The following is a 23,941-nucleotide window of genomic DNA, read 5'->3' on the forward strand; positions in this document are numbered from 1 at the left end:
TTGTAAAGCAATCAGACAGGCCACCATCAGATCGGTTGCTGGTGGTCTCTTTCCACCTCCTCCATTGTACATTACATTTTAGAACATGGGTGTTTGATACTTTGAGTGTAGTCAAGAAAATGGAAACGAAAAAGTCAAAATAATACGTCTCACTATAAGTGGAAAAGCTGTGGGAAGCTGGGGCCATGAAAGCCTCCTCACTACATGCAGCTTCTCCATGGATTCACAGCAGAAACTTTGCAGAGTGATGTCTCACAGCTGAAGCTTTATGAACTAATACATTGTGGCAGATTATCAGGACATGAGAGCATCCATTGTAGGCAATCCTACATCAGCAACATTTTTTGCAAACCCATCAGATCTGAGGCTTTCACAACATTTTGTTTCAGTTTACGACAAAGTTCACACGACAGCATGTTTGGTCTAAATGTGGTCTGTGAAAAAATGGACAGCACTCCGACCAATGTTATTCAATAGAGCAGTGCAGATGAGTAATCACCTCAGATTTTTTTTTTTTTTTTTTTAAATATGCTCATTAACCTAGAAGAGGTTTAACATTTCTTATTCAAAAGAGCTTTTAACTTAGCCTTTTACATATAGTTCGAGAGGAGTCATTGACTGAAGTACTTATTTTTTCCGCAAGAATCAGGTTACATTCAGAATAAATTTAGCAATAGCCACATAAGGGTTTCTTTGCCTTCTTCTAGAGCAGGTATGGGGAACCTTTATTTCTGCCAAGGGCCATTTGGAATTTTATAATAGCGTTCGGGGGCCGTAAAAAATTACCATTAACCAACTATATTTATTCAAACATTTAAATAACTTGTAGCTCCCCCCAACACAGTATAGTGCAGCCCCCCATCCCTCACACAGTGTAGTGCAGCTCCCCCCCCCCACACACACACACACACATACTACTCACCCCTCCTAGTTTCCCACGCTACTCCACGCTCTGCTGCTCCGGTCTCATCGGCTCCACTGCTGGTACAGAGTGGCGCACAAAGTAATATTGCGCGCTTGCTGAGTCATAAGCAGAGGGGGATTGATGGGAGAGGGAGCGTCTGACTCCCTCTTCTCCATCACTGCTTTCAACTGTATCTGCGTCTATGATGCCAATAAGTTGAATGAGTGATAGGGGCAGTGACGGGCCACATAGCGCCCGTTTGAAAAACGGGCAACATGGCTGCGGGCCGCACCAGATGATATCGCGGGCCATATATGGCCCGAGGGCCAGACGTTCCCAACCTATGTTCTAGAGGAATACTATTTTAAGTTTGATGATTAGGATACTTTACAAGCTATGTTACTATAACAGCAAGCAGAGCTCCAAACCATGAGGAGCAGAAACCGTTCTATAAAGTTTGAACAGTGATTAAACTTTAGTTACACAAAAACAGAAGAGCCGGTTGACAACATCCATTTTATAGGGCTGTAGCTTTCACTCTACAATCACATCTGTACAAACACTTCATTCATAGAATCCCAATGCTGTCCAACATATGGTGGACACAAATGCATCAAAGTCATTGGGAAGAGATTGGCTTCCTTGGACTTGTTGATGCGTAGTACCATGTCCCAGTTGACTGAAGAAAGTGAAGCACAAATTAAGACACTGATCCAGTACCACCTTAAAAATTTACTACCAAGCACATCAAGTAGTCAAAGTTTTTGGAATGATTTTATAGTCCTCGGCTGAATATTTTAGAAAATTTACTCTTAAACTGATTCTTTATATAATCTTGTCTGTACTTATGTTCCCAACAAGATGAAGGTAGCATAAAAAGGCAGCATGCTGCCTGTTCAATAGTGGGCACATAGTGCAGCTCTTGACAATTCTAAAAAGACACAGGTCTATCCACAGGAGAATTAGTGATCGGGACATTGATAATGGGATCATAAGGGAAATCAAAGAAAATAATGGTTCCATGATAAATTGGCCAATCTAAACTGGCTGTTAATCACCTGACGCACCAGTAATAATTAAGCTTGGTTGAAAATAATAGATCTGTAAAGAGGACAAGTTCTAACGAGAACAATGATATTCTATGCAAAAAGTCAAATGAATGATCATTATATGAGCATGACAGTGTGGTCGGCCTGCCTAAACCGGTTATTTAGCGACAATCAATGGGCCATCATGTAGCTGATCAACGGTTATTTAATGACTGTGGGTCAGACAGTGTAAATGCCCCCTAAGGTAACTCTTCCAAAAAATAAGATAGCTAAGACTATACAATCTAAAAGCAACCGCAAAGGATATGAAATAGTGTTTGATTACAAGTACTAGCCTATGTTGGTGTTCTCCATTCCACCTTATCCCACTGCTCAAGCTACACAAGTAGGCTTAATAAGAACATAAAGTAGGGAACATTATCTTAAAGCAGGTGTGAAACCCCCATTTTAAAAAGCTGATTTCATTCAATCACAGCAAGGATTGGATACTGAACTTCAAACACCTTAAAAGACAAAAGCCAACTACTTAGTGAAATGTTTGTCCAATTAAATGGTAAAGGACACTGATCAAAAAAAGGATAATCAATTCTCCTTTTAAATCACCAAGGATGTTAAGAGTGGAAAAAAAAAAAAAAAAAAGTATTGAGTCTTTGAAGTTAGGCATTGTATAGAAAAGAAAACTGCATCGCTTTGGATGGGTTTTCACTTGCAAAACAAAATACAACCTTCAAGGTCCAAATACTGAAAAAAAACATGCAAAGAGGATAACATCAAAGTAACCTGCAAAGGCTCAAGGAGAATCTAACACAAACACCAACAAAATTAGATAGAACAATAGGGGTCAAAAACACGAGAGAGATAAGATATTCTCCTCTTACAATGTATTACAGGAAAGATCTTAGGAAATCTAGTAAATATTATAGGAACAGCACATCAAACTACAGGTGGCATTGAGCTCTAATAGAAATTATAACCTTTGCACAGGATAAGACATACATTTTCTGCATGCTTGGGGTCCTACATATAGGCTATGTACCCACGTATGCAGAAAAAAAAAAAAAAAACGGACTCCTTCCCAGGACAAAAAAAAAAAAAAAAGCACGCTTTTTTTGCGTGATTTTTTTTTTTTACAGGAGCATCCTCCTGCTCATAGAATACAGTTAGAAATGCGTATTTTTCCACAAGATTAATGAGCATACTGCAATGCTTTTTTTGCGGAAAAAACGCATCAATATGCACAAAAAGTGCGGAATTCATTGAAATGAATGGGATGCTTCTTGTAAGCGTTTTAGCCGGTAAAAATGCTCAAAAAACGCTAATAAGCTTACATGGGTACACAGCCTTAGGATGCGCTCAAATTCTGAGAACAGGGTTCTTGTGTGCCCTCTTTGGAAGGAGCAATAGTCATGCATGCACCTCCACTCCATTCTTAGCCATATCCGGCAGTCCCACAGGGAATAAGTTGAGCAATGGAATACTGCTTTGTATATGCCTATGAAGCAGTTTGCTCTTGACCGGAGACCCAGTGGTCAGGCTTTACGGTACAAACAAGAACCGTTGTGTGAGCAGCACGATTCAGATAGGATCTGCACACCTTGACAAAGCAGTACCTCCCATATTTACAAGCCAAACATGCAAGAGTTGAGCTATGTGCCCACGTTAAGTTTTTGATGCAGAAAGGTCTGCAGCAAATACAAGTCTCTCGGCAGGAAAAAAAAAAAAAAAAAACACGCACGTTTTTAAATTGCAATCCTCCCTCCTCATTCAAAAGACTCTGGATAACACTTAAATTTTTCTTTTTTAGCATGTGCATGAAATTTCAAAAATCCCTCTTTGATAAGGACTGTAAAATGCTGCATTTTCTATGGCAAAAAGAAAAAAAACATACCCCTGCGAATATGCCATGCCCCTAGTCAGGAAATTCCCTCTTCTCTGCAAAACATCTACATTAAAAGAGCAGTCTCATGAAGACTCCCTCTTTTCCATGTTGAAATTAGGCCAGAGATCAGCTTATGGTTACGGGTCCAGCTTCTAAAAATCTAAAGCTTTCACTTATTTTATTGTTATGGGAAAAGTAGGTGCCAAAAGGAAATGTATATCTCTAGAAATCCATGGGCTGGTCACAGTTTTCATGCTTTTTATTTATATTTAAATGTCTCCTACTGACATACCCAATCATTCTATAAACGGGTCTTTATCAATAGGACCAAAAAGGACACTGGACTAAGTTTTTATTTTAATACCCAAACATTAACTGTTTCTAAATAAAGTCTAGAGGAAAACTGTATCCGAGTCCTGGCTACATCCCTATATTCCCATAGCCTAACCAAAGCGTTTGATGTAGACTGAGAAAATATCCTTTGATCTTATTAATTGCTCAAATAGCTGGAAAAAATAAAATTAGCAAACACTGCAAGTATGTAGAGAGAGCATGATGGAGGATATGCAACGGTCTATCACTTGCCAGCGTCAAACAGAAAAGGATCTTCTCTGCAAAAGTGTAGGGCTAGGACATGTAGTGAAAGTAAAGCCCCTGTTACACACAGCGATCTTGTTAGCAAGATCGCTGCGGAGTCACAAGTTGTGACGCAACAGCGATCTCACCAGCGAGATCGTTGTGTGTGACAGCTATCAGCGACCGGCCCCCCCTGCCAGGTATCGCTGAACGTGCTGGAATGGCCAGGACATTTTTTTGGTCGTTGGTCTCCCGCTGGCCAGCACGCATGTGGCAGGCGGGAGAGCAGCGATCAGGAGCTTATAACCAAGGTAAACAGCGGGTTCTAAGTGCCGCGCGGCGCTGTATACCTCTGTATACCTTAGTTACCAGCGCACTGATGCAGGGAGCTGGTAAACAAGGTAAACATCGGGTTACTAAGCGCCGCGCGGCACTTAGAAACCCGCTGGTTACCAGCTCCCTGCATCAGCGCGCTGGTAACTAAGGTACACAGTGACGCAAGCGCTCGTCATCTCTGGTGCTGATCTCTGGTGAAGTTGCCTGTTTGGCAGCTCACCACCGATCATGTAGCGTCACACCAGCGATCCTGACAAGTTGATATCGTTGTCGGGATCACTGGTGAGTCGCTATATGTGACGGGGCCCTAAGACCGCCAGGTCCATAGCATAAACCACACACTAATAAGAAAGCTGGATGCAGATTTAGGCTCGTCACAAGCTTGCAATTCACTATGAATGACCATTAGAACAAGGTTATGACTCGGCAGCCTTGTCCACACTGAATACAGAAACATAATTTATGACCCCACGCTATAATGTCTGTATACTCGTGCCTGCCCCTGCCCAGGAGCTGTGGTGTGATCAGACTATGTCCCTGTACGGTCAGACACAGCCATTACACAGCACATTTATAAGATTCTCTCAGCACAGGAACATTTTAACCCCCAGAGCTTTTTTCGGTTTTGCGTTTTCATTTTTTTCTCCCCTTCTTTCCAGAGCCATAACTTTTTATTTTTCCATCAATATGGCCATATGAGGGATTATTTTTTGCAGGACGAGTTGTACTTTTGAATGACATCACTGGTTTTAGCATGTCGTGTACTCGAAAAAGGGTAAAAAAAAATTCCAAGTGCGGTGAAATTGCACAAAAAAAAAAAAAAAAGTGCAATCCCACACTTCGTTTTTTTTGTTTGGCTTTTTTGCTAGGTTCACTAAATGCTAAATCTGACCTACCATTATGATTCTCCAGGTCATTACAAGTTCACAGACACCAAACATGTCTAGGTTCTTTTGTATCTACATGGTAAAAAAAAAAAAATACCAAATTTTCTGAGACCTGTAGCGTCTCCATTTTTTGTGATCTGGGGTCGGGTGAGGGATTTTTTTCATGCCGGGCTGATGTTTTTAATGATACCACTTTTGTGCAAATACGTTCTTTTGATCGCCCGTTATTGCATTTTAATGCAATGTCGTGGCGATAAAAAAAAACAAAACGTAATTCTGGCTTTTTGAATTCTTTTCCCGCTACACCGTTTAGCAATCTGGTTAATGCATTTTTTAATTGATAGATCGGGCGATTCTGAACACGGCAATACCCAATATGTGTATGTGGGATTTTTTTTTTATTGTTTTATTTTGATTGGGGCGATTTGAACTTTTTTTTTTTTTTTTACACTTTTGGCATGCGTCAATAGCCTCCATAGGAGGCTTGAAGCATGCACAACTCAATCAGCTCTGCTACATATGGGCAATGAGCAGATCGCCCATATGTAGCAGATTTACTGCTGTGCTTTTAGCGCCGGCCACCAGGCGGCGCTCAAAGCGATCTGCCTGCAACAACCATAAAGGTCTCTATGAGACCTCTGGTTATCAGGGCAACGCGTCGCCAACCCCCGATCACGTGACGGGGGTCGGCGATGAGCTAGCTCTCTTCTGGCCCGGCGGCCGGAAGTGCTATTTAAAAGCTCACTGTCAGCTTTGACAGCGGAATTTAACTAGTTAATAAGTGCGGGCAGATGGCGATTCCGCTCGCGCCTATTGCGGGCACATGTCAGCTGTTCATAACAGCTGACATGTCGCGGCTTTGAGGTGGGCTCACCGCCGGAGCCCACCTCAAAGCAGGGGATCCTTACCGATGACGTACTATTCCGTCATCGGTAAGAAAGGAGTTAAAATGAACTTTTGTTTGTGGGAAAACCCCTTTAAATCTTTTAGGGAACAGATTTTTATTTATTGCCTTAAGTTCTTCGAACATTAGCAATTTCACTGCTCCATCACTGTAGCAATATGAGGACTTCTTTTTGCGTTAAGTTGTATTTGCTAATGGCACCATTTTCGTCTACACATGTTGAAAATAACTTTTTGGTGGGGTGTGGGGAGGAAAAGCGCAATTCGGCAATTTTGAGGAGAACTCTTATAAACATACTGTAGAATATTATTTTTCTGTAACTGAGCAAGGGCTTGCAATCCTGCGAGTTGAGGTGACATTTATAAATGTATCATTAAACTATGGCAAATCCTGCAATAGAAGATTTTTTTACAGTGTATTTCACATGTATTAAAAGAAGTGATACTTCTACAGGGTGGGCCATTACAGACTAATCCCGATTAAGACAAAAAAAAAAAAAAAAAACACACAAACTTAGCTCACACTAAGTAACTTGGTCCTAGTGAAGTTGGGTTGCTCATGTAACGCAATACTTTTGTATTGCAGTGCATTATGCTTGCCATCTTAAAGTCCCGAGAGGCACCATGATTAGACATTGATCACTCTGTTTAGCGAGCCACTGCCCTCTGTCCAGCCACAATAACGGCCACAACATTTTAGAAATTATTTCCATAGATCTCTGCAATTTCAGCAGCAGTCCAGCTAAGGGCTGCATTAGCAAGGCTTGATGCAGATCTCGCAAGTACAACTCCAATACCAGTAAATTTAGCATGACGCGCTGTATAACCAGGCTCAGACTAGTCCAAATGGGTGGAGGGATTGCAGACTGTGAGGCCACAGTGGCGCCAGAGTCAGTGTCCATTTCAGCCGGATGTGCATACAAGGAGGCATCAGTGGAAAATCTTGGCGGAGCAGAAAGCCACCACCAGCTCCCCACCTCGCAATATCTAAACACACAGACGGATAATCAGAGGTCGCGGCATTAGGCAACATCGCACGCCACATGAAAAGTGCGTTCAGACAAGAAGTTGCTGGAAAAGACTTTAAGGGGGGGGGGGGGTAATTTCCATGTAAAAGAGCACAAAAGCACTAAATGAGGGCCACATAGGTGAACACCATTATATGGACACTATACTGTATGGAAAAGGAGAAAACTAGGTATACTGTATATGGCACCATAATATGGGGGGGCATTATACTAAATAGGAGAGGAATTTTTCAATGTATGCGGCAACAATGGGGAAGATTAACAATTCTCCTCTGTGGCCTCAAATTAAAATATTACTTAGCTGCTTATGTATAAACATGAATGCGACAATACAGATGGAAAACTGACCCTTTTTATATGCTTGTGTGAACCCAGTCTAAAAAGATTGCACATAACAGATATTTGCATATAGCTGTAAATTTGTATATAACTTGGGTTATACGAGTGGGAATATGGATATACTCACTCACGACAGATACATGAAAGCGTTAAAGGCTTAAGGACTACTGAATAAATACATTCATGGAATTTAATCAAAAAGGTCAAAGCTTTCTTCTGTCATTTCCTAGAAAGCACAGCCCTTCTTTTTAGGAAAATCTATATTTAGTGAACGAACCAATTCCAGAAATGAGGGTGAAAGGGATTTGTTAAAGTGCGCAAAGGAAACATGGCCCACTCTGTACAAGGCTTGCTTTGGGGCCATATAAATGAGCCTGAGGGACACACACTTAGCAGGTAACAGTAGAAATCTCCATCTCTACAGATAACAGCCATGAGAGGGCATAAACGTACATCAAAGACATACTGATCAGGGAGGAAACACTTCTCATTCCTGGAATAATCAGAGCCTTGGCATCCTTTAAGAAAAAGCCTCCAGAAAAAAAAATAATGAATAATGAAAGTAGGGAGCAGAATTGGCGCACTCCACAGTTTTCTTCTAATGCCCCCTTCCATCAGGTTTCTGCCTTCTAATGTTTCAATGGACGCATACATTCTTCCTGCATTCCTCCACTGCCCGCCCGCTCCTGGATATTTGAGTTATAAGCAAACATTGAAACTTTAATGACCAACTTTCAATTGTTAACATTTCCTGTTTTCTTTAACACCCTCCCACCTCCAAAATAAAAGAAAACAAAACCAGTCTCAAAAGCAGAAAAGGGCAGATGTCAGAGCACTCACTTTTGAGCCGGCGTGAAGGTTTTGTAACTACAGTAAAAAGGAATTCCACAGCTGGTCTTCGGCGGATGTGCTCACCTGCATATATCAGGAGGAATATCACAGATAGGATCAACTCCAGTATAAGGACACTCAGGATGAGATAGAGATGGAGATTTTTTAAACCAAAAGAAACCTCGGCAGAGATTATCAGGAGTACAGCTGCATTGCCTAACAGAAAGGAACAAACAGAAGTTAAGAACAAAGCTCCAGGGGAAAAGGGAGAAACAAAAAAACAACAGCTCATTGACTTATTTTTTTATTCATGGCTTCCAAGTCCATTTAGAACATGTTAAGAAGAATCAAGCAAGCATTTATTTGATCTAATACATGGAAAGAGCTTATTTTATTTGTCTTGTAGAGTGAGCCCTCATTTTTTTCCAAGATCATTGTACTGTATTATGCATACACCTTTTGACACGCAAAGTACATAATAACGAATGAATGACACGAGCAATCTTTCTTTTTAGCCAAAGGAAGAAATTGAGTCAAAAGAATTAGAAAATGAAAAAAGCCTGTAGGCCCGCTTACACTGGTGAACAAGCATTCCTAGGCATGCCTGCTTAACAGCAATTGTTCAGTCTAAGGCCGAGTTCACACATAGCGTTTTCGTGGCGGTTTTAAACGCGTGATTTTGCCATGAAAACGCGAAAAATAAGCATCCCATGCATTCCTATGGGATAGGCAGCATCAGTAGTAAAAAGTTGGTCACACTTGTCAAACACTATGCTTGACAAGTGTGACCAACCTGTCAATCAGTTCTCCAACCGATGCTACAGATCGCTTGGAAAACGCTAGCTTTCTGCAAGCTAATTACACTTGCAAAACGCTAGTTTTTCCACGAGAAAAATCGCAGGAATTTAAAATGCGATTTTCCCGCGGAATGGAATCCGGAATTCTCGCGGTAATTTCCGCTACATGTGAACGTAGCCTAAAGATTGCTCAGATTTTTTTTTTCCCCACGTTTCACTGCTTTACCAACCTACATCTAGTCTTGATGTAAGATTCTTTGATGAAACTTCTCTTCTGTCTGGAAAATGTGTGCATACCACCCTATTTTTGAACAACAGAAGCAGCAAATATTGACCATGCCCACATCCCAATCCACGTCGATTTGTCATTTCTTTCTACCCTGGCAGGAGAGGCGAGAGCGGTGGTAGCAGTGAGGGACAGTCATACCCCCGAGACGGCAAGGCGTAGACCCAAATCTTGGACAGTTGGGAAAAGAGCGGATTGATTCACCGGGCTCCGATCCAGATCAGTGCTACCTGACGACTGGACAGGAGGCAGTGAACCTCTTACCGCCTGGCGTGCCTATTGATTACTCAGGGCTGGCACGACGTCATCTGTGTGTATTGCCCATATCTACTTGGATTACTATTACTACTATGGATTTATTCACAGTTGAAGACGCCAGAACTTTCTCCTGATTATGTACTATATGACATCTTGCTTTTTTTGGGTCTGTAAGGCCATGTTCATACATACTATAAATACCGTGTTTTTTTGTTTTCTGCAGGTGTCCGCACAAACCTATGCAATAGCAATCTTCTCTTGTTATTGCCTTACTGCTACATTTTTTATTCCTTTTCGCTCTTATTTGATATGATTTGGTGGGAGAGGGGGCAGAAAAAAAATAAAAAATAAAAATAAAAAAAAAAATAGTATACATACATTGCAGCATGGGATTGCAAATTACTCTCTTTGAAGTAAAACATCGTTTGAAAACAGGTAGGGAAAATGCCCAGGAGTAGTGGTATGATCAGACCATGTCCCTGAACGGTGAGGCACGGCCATTAGACCTCAATCACACATCCTGGTGATTGCTGAACTGGAAAAACTAGTACTGGTGAGAGCCGTGTCATATCTGTATGTATGTGTGCTGTCAGTGTGACACGTATAGAATGAAAAGCAGAATTTTAATACTGAAGAGTACATTTTACCCTAGCTTCACTAGGTTGCGTATGAAACATACGCCGGGGCTTTTGAACCACATCTCACTTGAGTTTTTTCCATTAAGTAATATATTTGGCTATTTTATAACAAAGGTCTTTCTATACAATTGAGTAATATCATGCAACAAATAAATAGGTTAAGCCATTTTTTGGCATCCTTTATATAATTTTGAATGATCTTTGGACTGTCTTTCAACATTAATGATGTGATTAAGAAGGCCTGCATTTCATGGTCGACCATTGCATTAGATTTTTTTTTTTTAGTAAAATTAAAAATCTTACAATGTGGCAGGCTATAAACACTCAATAGTATCCTGAGTTGCTGGCACTTAAAGTTCATCGGGTGTCTCTGGATACGTTTGGAAGTTATGATTTGGACCCTTTATGTTAGTAGTCAGGCTTCTGTGGAGCCTTAAACGCAAGGGGGGGGGGTGGGGGGGAAGAACCATTGCATTTTTTTTTTAGCACGGAACCAAAGCTCTTCTGTAGTACTAAATGCAGTGAAGATTGTACATGTTTAGTACAACCGGTCTAAGAGAAAAAAATAAAAATTGAATCACACCATTTACCAATCCTTGTAGATAATGTGATTGCTGTGTTGCACCAGTCATTAGGATTACACCAAATATGTTCGTGTTATTTGCCAATTTGTGAGGGTATTTTTTTTAAGGCGCATTAAAAAGGACATTGTAATTGTTCATTTTTTAGTAAATTTATAGGAAGAAAAAAATCTCTGCCAAGTACAGCGTATCATTTGTGTATGGGGTTAGTGGCTGCAATGAAGCTTAATTACGTAAAATTTGTGAATTGACTTCGCTGGAACCAGTGGCTCAATAGCTTTAGCTACTGGAAATTTTAAGCCTGAGGGTTCAATTCCCAGGGAGACTCAAAATAAAGAGTACATAATTGTTAGATGTTTTATAGGAACTTCACCTCTAATATACAAAGAACATAGAACTACACTGCTATATAAAATGGGTCTCTATGTACCTGTATAATCTGTTTCTGGATTTACTGCCTGCAATACTGCTCAACAGTACCAAATTCTCCCATCTACATCTTTGTGTGCTGTGGCTCATAGCTAGAGCTGCTGTCTGCAAATGTGGAGTCACAAGCTCAAGATTCAGGGAGCCTGAGAAGTTAATTTAATATATGCACGAGCAGAGATGCGGTCCTGTCCCCTGATGACTGTTTTTTCCAACAGGACAATGCACCATGCCACATAGCTAGGTCAATCAATGTGTGGACGAGGGACCACCACATCAAATCCCTGTCATGGCCACCCCAATCTCCAGACCTGAACCCCATTGAAAACCTCTGGACTGTAATCAAGAGGAAGATGGATAGTCACAAGCCATCAAACAAAGAAGAACTGCTTGTCGCAATGATATGATGCCAATTTTAAGGTAGCCTTACACAAGGCCGAGTTGGATTTGGAAAGATGGCATAGACTGCAGCTTTCAAGGTTGGGCCGGGTTAATGTGATAAAGATGGACTTATTGCCTTGTCTCCTGTAGAGTTGAGCGACTTTGGTCGGATCGGGTTTCATGAAACAATTTGTTTCAGATGAAACTCGTCCGACTAGGGCAAAAAAAGTCGGAGTTTGGTCCGAAACCCGACCCCAGTGCAAGTCAATGGGGAATAAAAGTCGGCATTGAGTGGATGAATTTCATCCGCTCAATGCTGAAACCCGATCCGACCAAAGTCGCTCAACTCTAGTCTCCTGTATTATCTCCAAGCAATCCCTATATGTCTACCTGCCTCCTTGTCACGCCTCAAAGATTACTAGATTCATATGGTCACATAACCGAGCTCACATTTCCTATTTTCTGTTAAGCCGGCCCAAAACGAGTGGGTGAGTGGGTCTGCCTGGTTTTTCTTTGTATAGTCACGCATCGATTGGAACATGCATTTTTGACCTCTTCCATAGTAAAGGACATAAAAAGTGGGTAGGATTGGAAAACATGGATTTTTGTGAGTACTCACCGTAAAATCCTTTTCTCCGAGACGCTCATTGGGGGACACAGACTGTGGGTGTGTGCTTCTGCCGTCTGGAGGCTGACACCAAGTATACAAAAAAAAGTTAGCTCCTCCTCCGCCGCATACACCCTCGCCCCCAGACCGGGCGTAACTCAGTTTAGTGCATAAGCAGTAGGAGAATGCGCCTTAAATTCAGGCAAGAAATTATACGTCTGGAAAAGGGACCACCCTGATCCTTACATAAGGATTTGTATAACTCAAAATAAGCAAAAGCCAACTGGCTAGTAGGGTGGGTGCTGTGTCCCCCAATGAGCGTCTCGGAGAAAAGGATTTTACGGTGAGTACTCACAAAAATCCATGTTTCTCCTTCGTCTCATTGGGGGACACAGAGACTGTGGGACGTTCTAAAGCAGTCCCTGGGCGGGATCTTAGCTCACCCAATCCATGCTATTTTGCGCCCCTGATTAGAGGTGCGCAACTGCTGCCTGGAGAATCTTTCTTCCCAGGCTTGCATCCGAGGATGCCTGGGTATGTACGTTATAATGTTTGACAAACGTATGCAAGCTGGACCAGGTAGCTGCTTTGCACACCTGTTCCGCTGAAGCTTTGTGTCGCAGTGCCCATGAGGCACCCACTGCTCGAGCCGAGTGTGCCTTGATCCCTGCCGGAACCGCAAACGTGGCTGAACCTTAGTAGGCGTCCGCCCACCCTGTCGTCCGTAGGTACGAAGCGCCTCGAGTCATTTTGCTGGAGGCTTTTGGGATCTGGCCCCCCTCGTTCTGGGCAAACGGCCTCTGCCCAGCGGATTGGCTCTGTAAGAGATTTGCCTTTCCCTAATCTGACCATCATTTGCGGAGGTGGATGCTCTGGCCGAAGTCCCCCTCCAGGGGTTACGAAAGGGCCGAAAACGCCTCTGTGTCTGCCTGAATGCTGGCCACGTCCTCTGCTGCGGGAGGAAACTACTCCTCCCCCCCGTGGTTTCTGAGATAAGCTTATCAAGCTTCTCACCGAACAACCGATTGCCCTGAAAAGGCAATGAGGTCAAGGATTTTTTGGAGATAGAATCCGCTTTCCACAATCTCAGCCATAATGCTCGCCTAACGGCGATCGCATTTGCTGCTGCCACAGCAGAACACTCGGCCGCGTCCAGAGAGGCGCTGACGAGAAAATCACTTGCCCCTGATATCTGATTTGTAACCTCCAAGACCTCCGCAGGCAGATCTCTGTCTTGGAGGGCATTATGCAGAGCGTCCGCCCATGAAACCATGGCCTTAGCCACCCAAGTAGCCGCAAAGGAGGGGGCCAGGGCCGACCCCGCTGCCTTATACACTGAGCGGGCAAGCCCCTCTATAAGGCGATCAGTTGGGTCCTTGATAGAAGAACCGCTGGGTATCGACAATAGCGATCTTGACGCCAAACGTGATACCGGTGGGTCCACTACTGGCGACTCCACCCATCCTTTATGGAGTTCAGGAGGAAACGGATACTTTGCTTGCAGCGCTTTTTGCATTGCAAAACGCTTATCCGGGTGTTCCCTATGTTTCTGGACTATCTCCTCGAACTCCGGATGCGTGGCAAACCTTCTATGCGGTCGCCTGGTCTTCTTGAAGGAGACCTTGTGACCTGAGGCCGTGGACACATCGTCCTCGATCTCTAATGTCTGGTTGACTGCCTCAATGAGGCTGTCCACCGAGTCTTGGTATCCCAGGCTTTCTGGATTCCAGGCCTCCTCTCCCTCCTCCTCGCCCTCATCCTGCTCGCTTCCCGAGCTCGGCGACGGGGAACGAGATGCCCTAATACCCGCCGCCGAAGCCCCAGAGGGTCCGGCCGACGGGGAACGAGCTCTTTTGCTATGAGCTTGTCTGGTGCTGGAGCGGCCTCTAACGGTCGGAGGGTCCTGAGACGTGGACGAGCTGTCTTCCGCTGGCAGACCACCATCCTTGTCCCTGCCCGGGCCTCGAAGAGACTCAATTGCCCTTGTAAGGGACATCATAGAGTGTGATAAAGACACCGCCCATTCTGTGGGGGCCTGACTTCTGGGCTCTGCAACAATGGGGGGCTCCTGGGCTCGCTCCGACTCGCAGGCTTCACAAAATTTATCCGGCTGCGCCTTAGGCAGCCTGACCCCACAGGAAACGCAAACAGCATATAGGAAAGAATGAGCTTTCCCTTTGCCAGACATATTGCAGGGTAGGGTAGGAGGATAACCCCTTCCTTGACCACTAGTGCGGCACTCGAAAACGGGGTTGCACTCACCCACCGGTAATGTCCACCTTGCGTCTCTTCCACGGGGCGTGCGGCGTCACTCGCCGGGGCACTTGCGGCGCACTCCGGGAGATAGGCGGCGGCTTCCGGCCGCACTTCGCGAGGAAATGAGGAGGGGGAGGGGGCGGAGCTCCCCGGTAACTGTGCGCGCCCGCCGCTCTCCGCCCCCGGAAGTTAGTGGGCGGGACTTCCGGCTACCCCCGGAAGTCGGCGGGCGCGCGGAACTCCGGACCTCCCCATACAGCGGGGACCGCGGCCGCCGACGGGGCTTCTGGCCGCACTACACGTGCGGCGTTCGAGGGAGGAGGGCGGGAGCTCCCCGGTAACTGAGCGCGCCCGCCGCTCTCCGCCCCCGGAAGTTAGTGGGCGGGGCTTCCGGCTACCCCCGGAAGTTGGCCGGCGGGCGGGCAGAATCTCGGGCCTCACCATACAGCGGGGGCCGCGGCCGCCGACGGGGCTCTGGCCACACTCCACGCCCATCAACAAGAGAGGTGAGCCGGGCCTCCCCCCTGTGGTTTCTGCGCCGTGGGCTTGTGGTGCTCTCAACCCCATCCCTGGGCCGGAAGGGGGAGGCTACTGCACCAGTCTTCGACGTTTCGCTCCCTTGGCTCACCTGTGCCTCCAGGACCACCCCTGGTCTCCTACCTAGGGGTGGTAGGGGCATTAATGCATTCCCACGTTGCAGGAGAGTAACAACGTGGAGGATCACTCACACGTGCTCGCCCGCTGGGGTTCATGGGGAACCGAATCCTCTTATCAGGATGCGTTGCCACCTCTTTAGAAAAATAACAAAGAAAAATGGTTGTCTGGGGAAAAGTCCCAGATGTGTCCCTCGGTGCGGGAGAGAAAACACGTGGAGGGCTACTCACACGTGGTCGCCCGTTGATGATTTGGGGCGATCGGACCCTCTCTATAGGATCCGTCGCCCCTATCTTATCTTCATAGAAAGAGACCAAAAAAAAAAAAAAAAAAAAATCTAGTCTGGAGCTCCAGACTGCGTGTGCCTCCATCAGACACTAAGCAAAAACTGAGTTACGCCCGGTCTGGGGGCGAGGGTGTATGCGGCGGAGGAGGAGCTAACTCTTTTTTTGTATACTTAGTGTCAGCCTCCAGACGGCAGAAGCACACACCCACAGTCTCTGTGTCCCCCAATGAGACGAAGGAGAAATGACCTCAATGGCCATGACTTCCAAATAATCATCTGGTCCCCAAGAAAGGACAGTAAGAGCAACATATTTCTACCCTTTCTTACCAGGAACATAGTGGTTTTTCTCAAACGAGGAGGCCAAACATTAGAGATCTCTTCATCTCCTGGCCCTCTAACTCCCATCTATGATAATCCGTATTTTCCGGCGGGACTACATAGGAAAGAATTTTTAAATAAAGATAAAAGCACTCATCCTATATAGTCTGTGATTACATAACTCGATCAGGTATGAAGTTGTTACAGAATATCTTCTCAGATGAGGAACCACCGGAGGGATCCTGGTTCTTTTTTGAACAATTGAGAAGTTTTATAACTAAATTGGCTAATCGGACTAATCTTTTTATAGAGCATTAACACCCTTTGAGACCCTCTGTATGTCCAAGTGCCCTCCGGATCATACCGTATCCATGCTAATAATAAATTTTATTTCTACAGCGCCGACATATTCCGCAGCACTTTACATTTCAGAGGGGACTTGTACAGACGATAGACATTACAGGATAACAATAATCACATAGATCATAAACTCAAACTCTTTTCTGAAGTTAGATCAAAAATCCTTCTCTCTAAGTTTAGATCTTCACCATGTTCTACATCACAGGAGAGGAGCTACAAGATTCTTGAAAGATGGTATACATGCCCATCAACTGTCCACTCTATATTCCCGGTGGTCCCGGATACTTGTTGGAGATGCCTACATGAGGAAGGCAAATTTACTCTCATATTAGGTGGCACTGTCTGCCCATCAAAAACTTGTGGTCAGCAGTTTTTGACCTACATAACAGATTATCCATTACCAATATTAGACCCACAATGGAAGTTGCATTATTGTCCCTGAGTGCCATCTCAGTTTCCAAATCCAAAAAAGGCCTTTTTAGACATTTCCTTACAGCTACCAGGAACTTGATCCCCAGATATTGGAAACAGGTAAAGTCACCTTCTCGTTCTGAGTTTGTCGCTGAGCTTAACGATATCTATAGAATGGAGCAAATGATAGGCCAAATAGTAGGTGATACAAAGTCTATAACACTTGGGCTCCCTGGCTTGCTTTTAGAGAGACCCCTGGGTTGGAGGTATGGGTATCAGGACACTGAGGATATTCAATAAATGAACACCCCTTTGATTTGATTGGTTTTCGGGGCGCCCTGGGTTCCTGGATGGCCGTTCCGGATCTTGACTCCTATTGGAGTGTTCGAGGGATTTATAGCCTTCCGGATCCAGGGAATGCTCAAATGCCATTTCTAATTTGTAATGTCTTTCTCATACGATCATTTAATCCCCTCCCTTCCCCTCTTTTCTTCTCTCTTCTTCCCCTCTTGTTTTCCTTCTCCTTTCTTATCACTTCGTTTAGGTTGCATAAATAATTTCTATTTACAAAAATGTCAATATTCTCTTATTGACTACTCTATTAATCAATGTACTGATTGCTGTCAGTTTAGCAAGTTTAATTATAATAGAAATGACAAAGTTATCAGTTATATCCTACAGTTTCTTCAATTTCTTCCTAATATGGATTATATGCTTTCTTTATACTTTATAACTAGTTTGGATTATGTATTGCATTATTTCAATAAACTTGATTTACACAAAGAACTGCTTAAATTTTTGTACCACGAGTGGCATAAGGTCACCCAAAAGCAGTGTGAAAGACTGACTGAAAGCATGCAAAGACGTATGAAAGCGGTGATTAAAGATCATGGTTATTCCACAAAATATTGATTTCTGAACTCTTCCTGAGTTAAAACATTAATATTGTTGTTACTAAATGATTATGAACTTGTTTTCTTTGCATTACTTGAGGTCTGCAAGCACTGCATTTTTTTGTTATTTCGACCATTTCTCATATTCTGAAAATACAAAATTTAGTGTTTGGAAATTTGAAGACATGTCAGTAGTTTATAGAATAAAAGAGCAATTTACATTTTACTCAAAAATCTCCATCTACGTGCGCATGCTTCTCTCCTGCACACTTATTAGCTCCCCACCCAACCGCCTCCAAGACTTCTCCCGAATAGCCCCCATCCTCTGGAATTCCCTGCCCCAACACGTCCGGCTATCAACCACACTCGGATCCTTCAGACGGAACCTGAAAACCCACCTCTTCAGGAAAGCCTACAGCCTGCAGTGATCCCCGCTGCCTCCTCACCACTACTGGAGCTACCCCCTCACCATCACTGGAACTGCTGCAACCCCCCAACCTACTGTCTCCTTCCCCACCATCCTGTAGCATGTAAGCCCGAAAGGGCAGGGTCCTCTCTCCTCTCTATCAGTCTGTGATTGTTAGTTTGTTTGCTGTAAGTGATATCTGTAATCTGTATGTAACCCCTTCTCATGTACAGCACCATGGAATCAATGGTGCTATATAAATAATAAAATAAATAATAACATGTGCGTATGTGTGAACATGTGCGTATGCGTGCATCAAGCCCCATCCCTCATTATGATGCCACAATGGCTGCCCCGATGCCCATGCCACAATGGCTGCATGGGCACGTGACTATGGGATAGAGGATGTGTGATGGGTATATGGGCACTGGACTATGGGATGGAGGATAACCATTATAATTTGTTATAACTAACCACAGTTCGTTACTATGCCCAGGCAATGCCGGGCTCTTCAGCTAGTATACCTACAAAAGAGAAAAATCAGACAAAGTGAAAATTTTGCAGTGGTCTCAATTTTTGCCAGAGGAGTATGGCTGGCAGGTGTGTGAATATACACACACGTACCCAAAACTGCTGAGGCCGCCATATTCAAACATCTCCTGGGGTCTACAGTTCCTTTATCTTTGATAAAAGAAAACCCAAAAGTCTATAACAAGTGTCTATTTCTTATACATTCTAAAAGGACTGACAGGTGCATTCACTTAAGCTGAAACCGACCTCCGTGCTCTCAAAGTGCTTGCCATAAGGAATTAAGATTTTGTTCTACGGAGGGAAAAGGCATCAATGTGTGTATTCTTTATACATTGCTTTGGAATAAGTTGGTGCTATATAAAAACGTGTAAATTACTTCTGGAGAAGTGGAGACTTGTTCTATAACTACATACCCATAATGCCAGGGCTCCACAGATTATCCCAAAGTGTAACTAGGCTGACATCTGGTGGCTGGAGAGGAGATCGCAGGTGCACATGCCTAGATTGCCTTTATATGCATTCTGCTAAACTAGATTCATCTCCTATAATATGTATACAGGAGTATCACCCCTTCACCTTCCAGCCTGTTTTCACCTTCCTGACACCATAGAGACCATCAGCACAACTCGATTGTGTAGTGCCGATGGTCTCCATGGTGTCCCTGAACTGAAAGATGGCCACGGAGTAACCCAGGGACAGTGGTCTTTAGGCTCCTGCTCAGAGAACAAGCTGATACATCTACTGCCTGTGCAAGAATCACCGGTCCAATGCCCTGCAATGCAGAGTATTATTACATCAGCGTAAAGTTGATGTGCCATGTGTGAAAAAAAAAAAAATACATACACAAATCCAATTTATATTTCCAATAAATCTAGTTAACTGCATCAGTGAAGACAGTTAAAAAAAAAAAAAGTGCTTTATCATGCCACCGAATAGAAAGTGGAATAAAACGCGATAAAAAAAATGAAAATAAAAATGTCATCACCGAGGAAGAAATTTTGTACCACAAAAACAAAATGGAGTACAGCTCCATCAGCAGAAAAAAAAACGGATTACTTACCAATAATACTCTTTTATAGAGTCCACGACAACACCCACAGAGAGGGGATCCGCCCCTAGGAACAGGAAACCTACATTATTACCGGTAAGTAATCAGTTTTTTTTCTCTTCGCCACGACAGCACCCACTGAGAGCATTTCAGAGATAATCACTTTGGGGGGGCACACCGTGTTAAGGACAGATCTACCACAGGCCAAATCCTCGGAAGAAGATAAATCTAGTCTATAGTGACTATAAAAGGTAGATGGAGAAGACCAGGTTGCAGCCTTAGCTCAATTGGGACGTTTGTCCTCTCGGCCCAGGAGGATAATGTGGCTCGAGTAGAGTGTGCCTTTATACCCTGTGAAGGGTCTTCTTTTGCCGAATATGCCATAGTGATCGCATCCCTGATCCACCGGGAAAGTGTGCCTCTCGTAATGCTAGACCCAGTCTTGTTACCCTGGAAGGAGACAAAAAGAGCCCTGCTCTGCCTCCAGGGACTGGTCCTATCCAAGTAGGCTAGGACTGCTCACTTCACGTCTAATGTGTGATATCTATCCTCCTCTGGTGTTGCTGGGCTCTCATAGAAGGAGGGTAGGCAGATCTCTTGGGACCTATGAACTTAGTAGCCCGTTTGGGAAGATAAGATGGGTCCATTTTTAATACTAGTCTATCCTGGACTACTGACAGGAAGGGGGGGGGAATCTACTGATAGGGCTTGTAGGTCACTTACTCTCCTTGCATAGACTAGAGCTACCAGTAAAGCAGTTTTCAATGAAAGGCATTTTATTGATGTTGAGTGTATGGGCTCGAAAGGGGACTGAGTGAAGCCATCTAAGACCAAGCTAAGGTCCCATGTCGGAAGCTGAGGAATGCGGACTGGGTTCACTCGCTGAAAAGCCAATATAAACCGGGCCACCCACTTATTACCTGCCACATCGTAATTATATAAAAGGCCCCTTGAGCTGATACATGGACCTTCAGAGTGTTAACAGAGTTTTAACTCTTGGCCTTTCTACAGGAATTCTAAAATGGCTGCAATAGGCACTTCGCTGGTGAGTGTTGCTGGGTGAAAAGCCAAGAATTTTTTCCACACTCGTGTAAATTCTCGTCATGGATTCCTTCCTACTCTGTAGAATGGTGTCAGATTATTTGAGAACCCCCTCAGCTTCAATAACCCCCTTTCAAATTCCATGCCGCTAGGCGCAGGGCTTTGACTTGAGAATGTAGTGGGAGAATCCATGGGTCGGTTATCGACATGGCCCTCAGCCATGAGAACCACGGCCTCTTGGGCCAAAATGGGGCAATTAAGATGACCTTTGCACCTTCTACCCTTATTTTCCTGACCACCGTTGGCAACAGTACCATTGGAGGAAAAGCATAAGCTTGCCAGAAGGGGTATGTAAACTTTGAACATAATTGCGTTTACTGGTACCTAGATCTTTCTTTCTGAACAATATGATTCATGCTAGAGTCTTGCTGACTTCCAGCCTATTTTGCACTTCATTTGTCTTTAATCAAACAGGACAAAACGTCATAGAAAAACTAAAATTACAGTTTATTGCATTATTGAACCATTAATATTATACCCTTTATGACTCACTATCCCTCCCAGGCTGCTTATAGGGGATACCTGTCATGCTTGTTTTTTTTAAGTCTTTAACCCCTTCACCCCCAAGGGTGGTTTGCACGTTCATGACCGAGCCAATTTTTACAATTCTGACCACTGTCCCTTTATGAGGTTATAACTCTGGAACGCTTCAACGGATCTAGGCGATTCTGAGAATGTTTTCTCGTGACATTGTACTTCACTTTAGTGGTAACATTTTTTCGCTATAACTTGCGTTTATTTATGAAATAAACAGAAATATGACGAAAATTTTGCAATTTTCAAACTTTGAATTTTTATGCCCTTAAAACAGAAATATGTGACAAAATAGTTACTAAATAACATTTCCCACATGTCTACTTTACATCAGCACAATCTGGGAAACTTTTTTGTTAGGAAGTTATAAGGGTTAAAAGTTGTTCAGCGATTTCTAATTTTTACAACAAAACCATTTTTTTTTTTTTTTAGGGACCACCTCACATTTGAAGTCACTTTGAGGGGTCTATGGCAGAAAATACCCAAAAGTGACACCATTCTAAAAATTGCATCCCTGAAGCTACTCAAAACTACATTCAAGAAGATTATTTACCCTTCAGGTGCTTCACAGGAGCAGAAGCAACGTGGAAGGAAAAAAAAATGAACATTTAACTTTTTAGTCACAAATATGATTTTTTAGCAACAATTTTTTTATTTTCTCAAGGGTAACAGGAGAAATTGGACCCCAAAAGTTGTTGTCCAATTTGTCCTGAGTACGCCGATACCCAATATGTGGGGGGGAACCACTATTTGGGCACACAGCAGGGCTCAGAAGGGAAGGAGCCCCGTTAAGACTTTTTCAACCTAAAATTGACTGGAATTGAGATCGGACGCCATGTCGCGTTTGACGAGCGTCTGATGTGCCTAAACAGTGGAAACCCCCCCACAAGCGACCCCATTTTGGAAACTAGACCCCCTGAGGGACTTATCTAGATGTGTGGTGAGCACTTTGAAGCCCCAAGTGCTTCACTAAAGATTATAATGCCCGGGCGTAAAAATATAAAATCCTGTTTTGTTCCCACATAAATGATCATTTAGTCCCCAATTTTTAATTTTCCCAAGAGTAACAGGAGAAATTGGACCCCAAGAGTCATTGTCCAATTTGTCCTGAGTACTCTGGTACCCCACATGTGGGAAAAAACTGTTTAGGCTCACGTCGGGGCTCGAAAGGGAAGTAGTGTTGTTTTGGAATGCAGACTTTGATGGTCTGCTGGCGTCATGTTCCGTTTGCAGAGCCCCTGATGTGCCTAAACAGGAAAAAAACCCACATGTAACATCATTTTGGATACTAGACCCCCAAAGAACAAATCTAGATGTGCCCCCAACTAACCTAATGTAAATTAGTAGTGCATGGAGGTGTGGTACAATTTGAAGCAATCTTTCATACACAGGCCAGGTTTTTCGGGGCAGGTGTCGCATTGTGATGTCCCTGCGTATTCCTTTTTTCTAACACATTCGACACCTTTTTTGCGGCTTACCTTTTCTTGGGGTTGGCGGGACCATCCCCGGAAAATGCTGACCTGGTACAATACGAGCACTTTCAGTTCCAGAAGTACTGGGGCCCGCTCGTTCCTGAGCGCCAAACATCAGGGCCTTAACCACTACCTCCTGGAACTGAAGGTACGACGTATCACTGGAGCATGCACATTGTGACAGCAGGAATGCGTTGAGCATTGCCATTTGGACGATGTGCACGGCCAGCTTTTTATACCACACCTTGGCCTTCCTCAATGCATTGTACGGTTGGAGGAGTTGATCGGAGAGATCAATGCCCCCCCATGTTTTTGTTGTACCCCAGTACACGTGGGTTTGCAGACCTGTGTAGAGGTACCCCATACAGTGCAGAGGGTACTGCCATCACCGTGTATGGTGGTCAAGAGATGGACATCTCTCTTGCCCTTGTACTTGACCACCAGTAGGTGGTCGCTACATTTGGGCTCTGCTCTCACCTTATCGGAGCATCTGCCCAAGTAGCGTCTTCGGGAGGCCTCTCTGATTTTTGCAGGCAGTACCGCAGGCCGTGGTACGTCGCTCAGAGAGGGATTTGTAGAGTGGGATGCTGGTATAAAAGTTATCAGTGTAGAGGTGAGAACCTTTATCCAGCAGTGGGTGCACCAAATCCCACACAGTTTTCCCACTCACTCCCAGGAAAGGAGGACACTCAGGGGGGTTCAATCCGGGTGTCCTTCCCGTCGTAAACTCTAAACCTGTGGATGTACCCTGAGGTACTCTCACACAGCTTATAAAATTTGATTCCGTACCTGGCCCTCTCACTGGGCAGGTATTGACGGAATCGCAGCCTTCCCTTGAAGTGAACCAAGGACTCATCCACGCAGATATCCCTTTGGGGCACGTACACTTCAGCAAACTTTTTGTTGAAGTGTTCGATGACCGGCCGAACTTTGAAAAGATGGTCAAAGTTGGGGTCATCTCGTGC

At 44.0% G+C, this 23,941-nt stretch overlaps 1 protein-coding gene across 3 annotated transcripts in view; it reads right to left on the reverse strand.

The window, feature by feature from the left end:
• The window catches only part of TMEM192 (transmembrane protein 192), a 116,580-nt gene that overhangs the window by 17,122 nt on the left and 75,517 nt on the right, over window positions 1-23,941 (reverse strand). Inside the window, exons 5-6 of one of the 3 annotated variants that reach the window (XR_012232513.1) lie at window positions 19,882-19,936; window positions 8,817-8,948 (exon numbers count right to left, since the gene is read on the reverse strand). The exons of 1 other annotated variant lie outside the window; for it this stretch is intronic. Coding sequence is in view for 1 of the 2 variants with exons in the window: in XM_073576961.1 (XP_073433062.1) it covers window positions 8,817-8,948 (132 nt within the window). In the remaining variant the exon portion in view is untranslated. The remainder of the gene's footprint in view (window positions 1-8,816; window positions 8,949-19,881; window positions 19,937-23,941) is intronic. One more of the 3 variants, XM_073576961.1, reaches the window with a different exon arrangement.

This window comes from Dendrobates tinctorius, unplaced genomic scaffold, assembly GCF_039654945.1.
Source record: "Dendrobates tinctorius isolate UK_male_01 unplaced genomic scaffold, ASM3965494v1 ptg000008l, whole genome shotgun sequence".
Taxonomy (NCBI): Eukaryota; Metazoa; Chordata; class Amphibia; order Anura; family Dendrobatidae; genus Dendrobates; species Dendrobates tinctorius.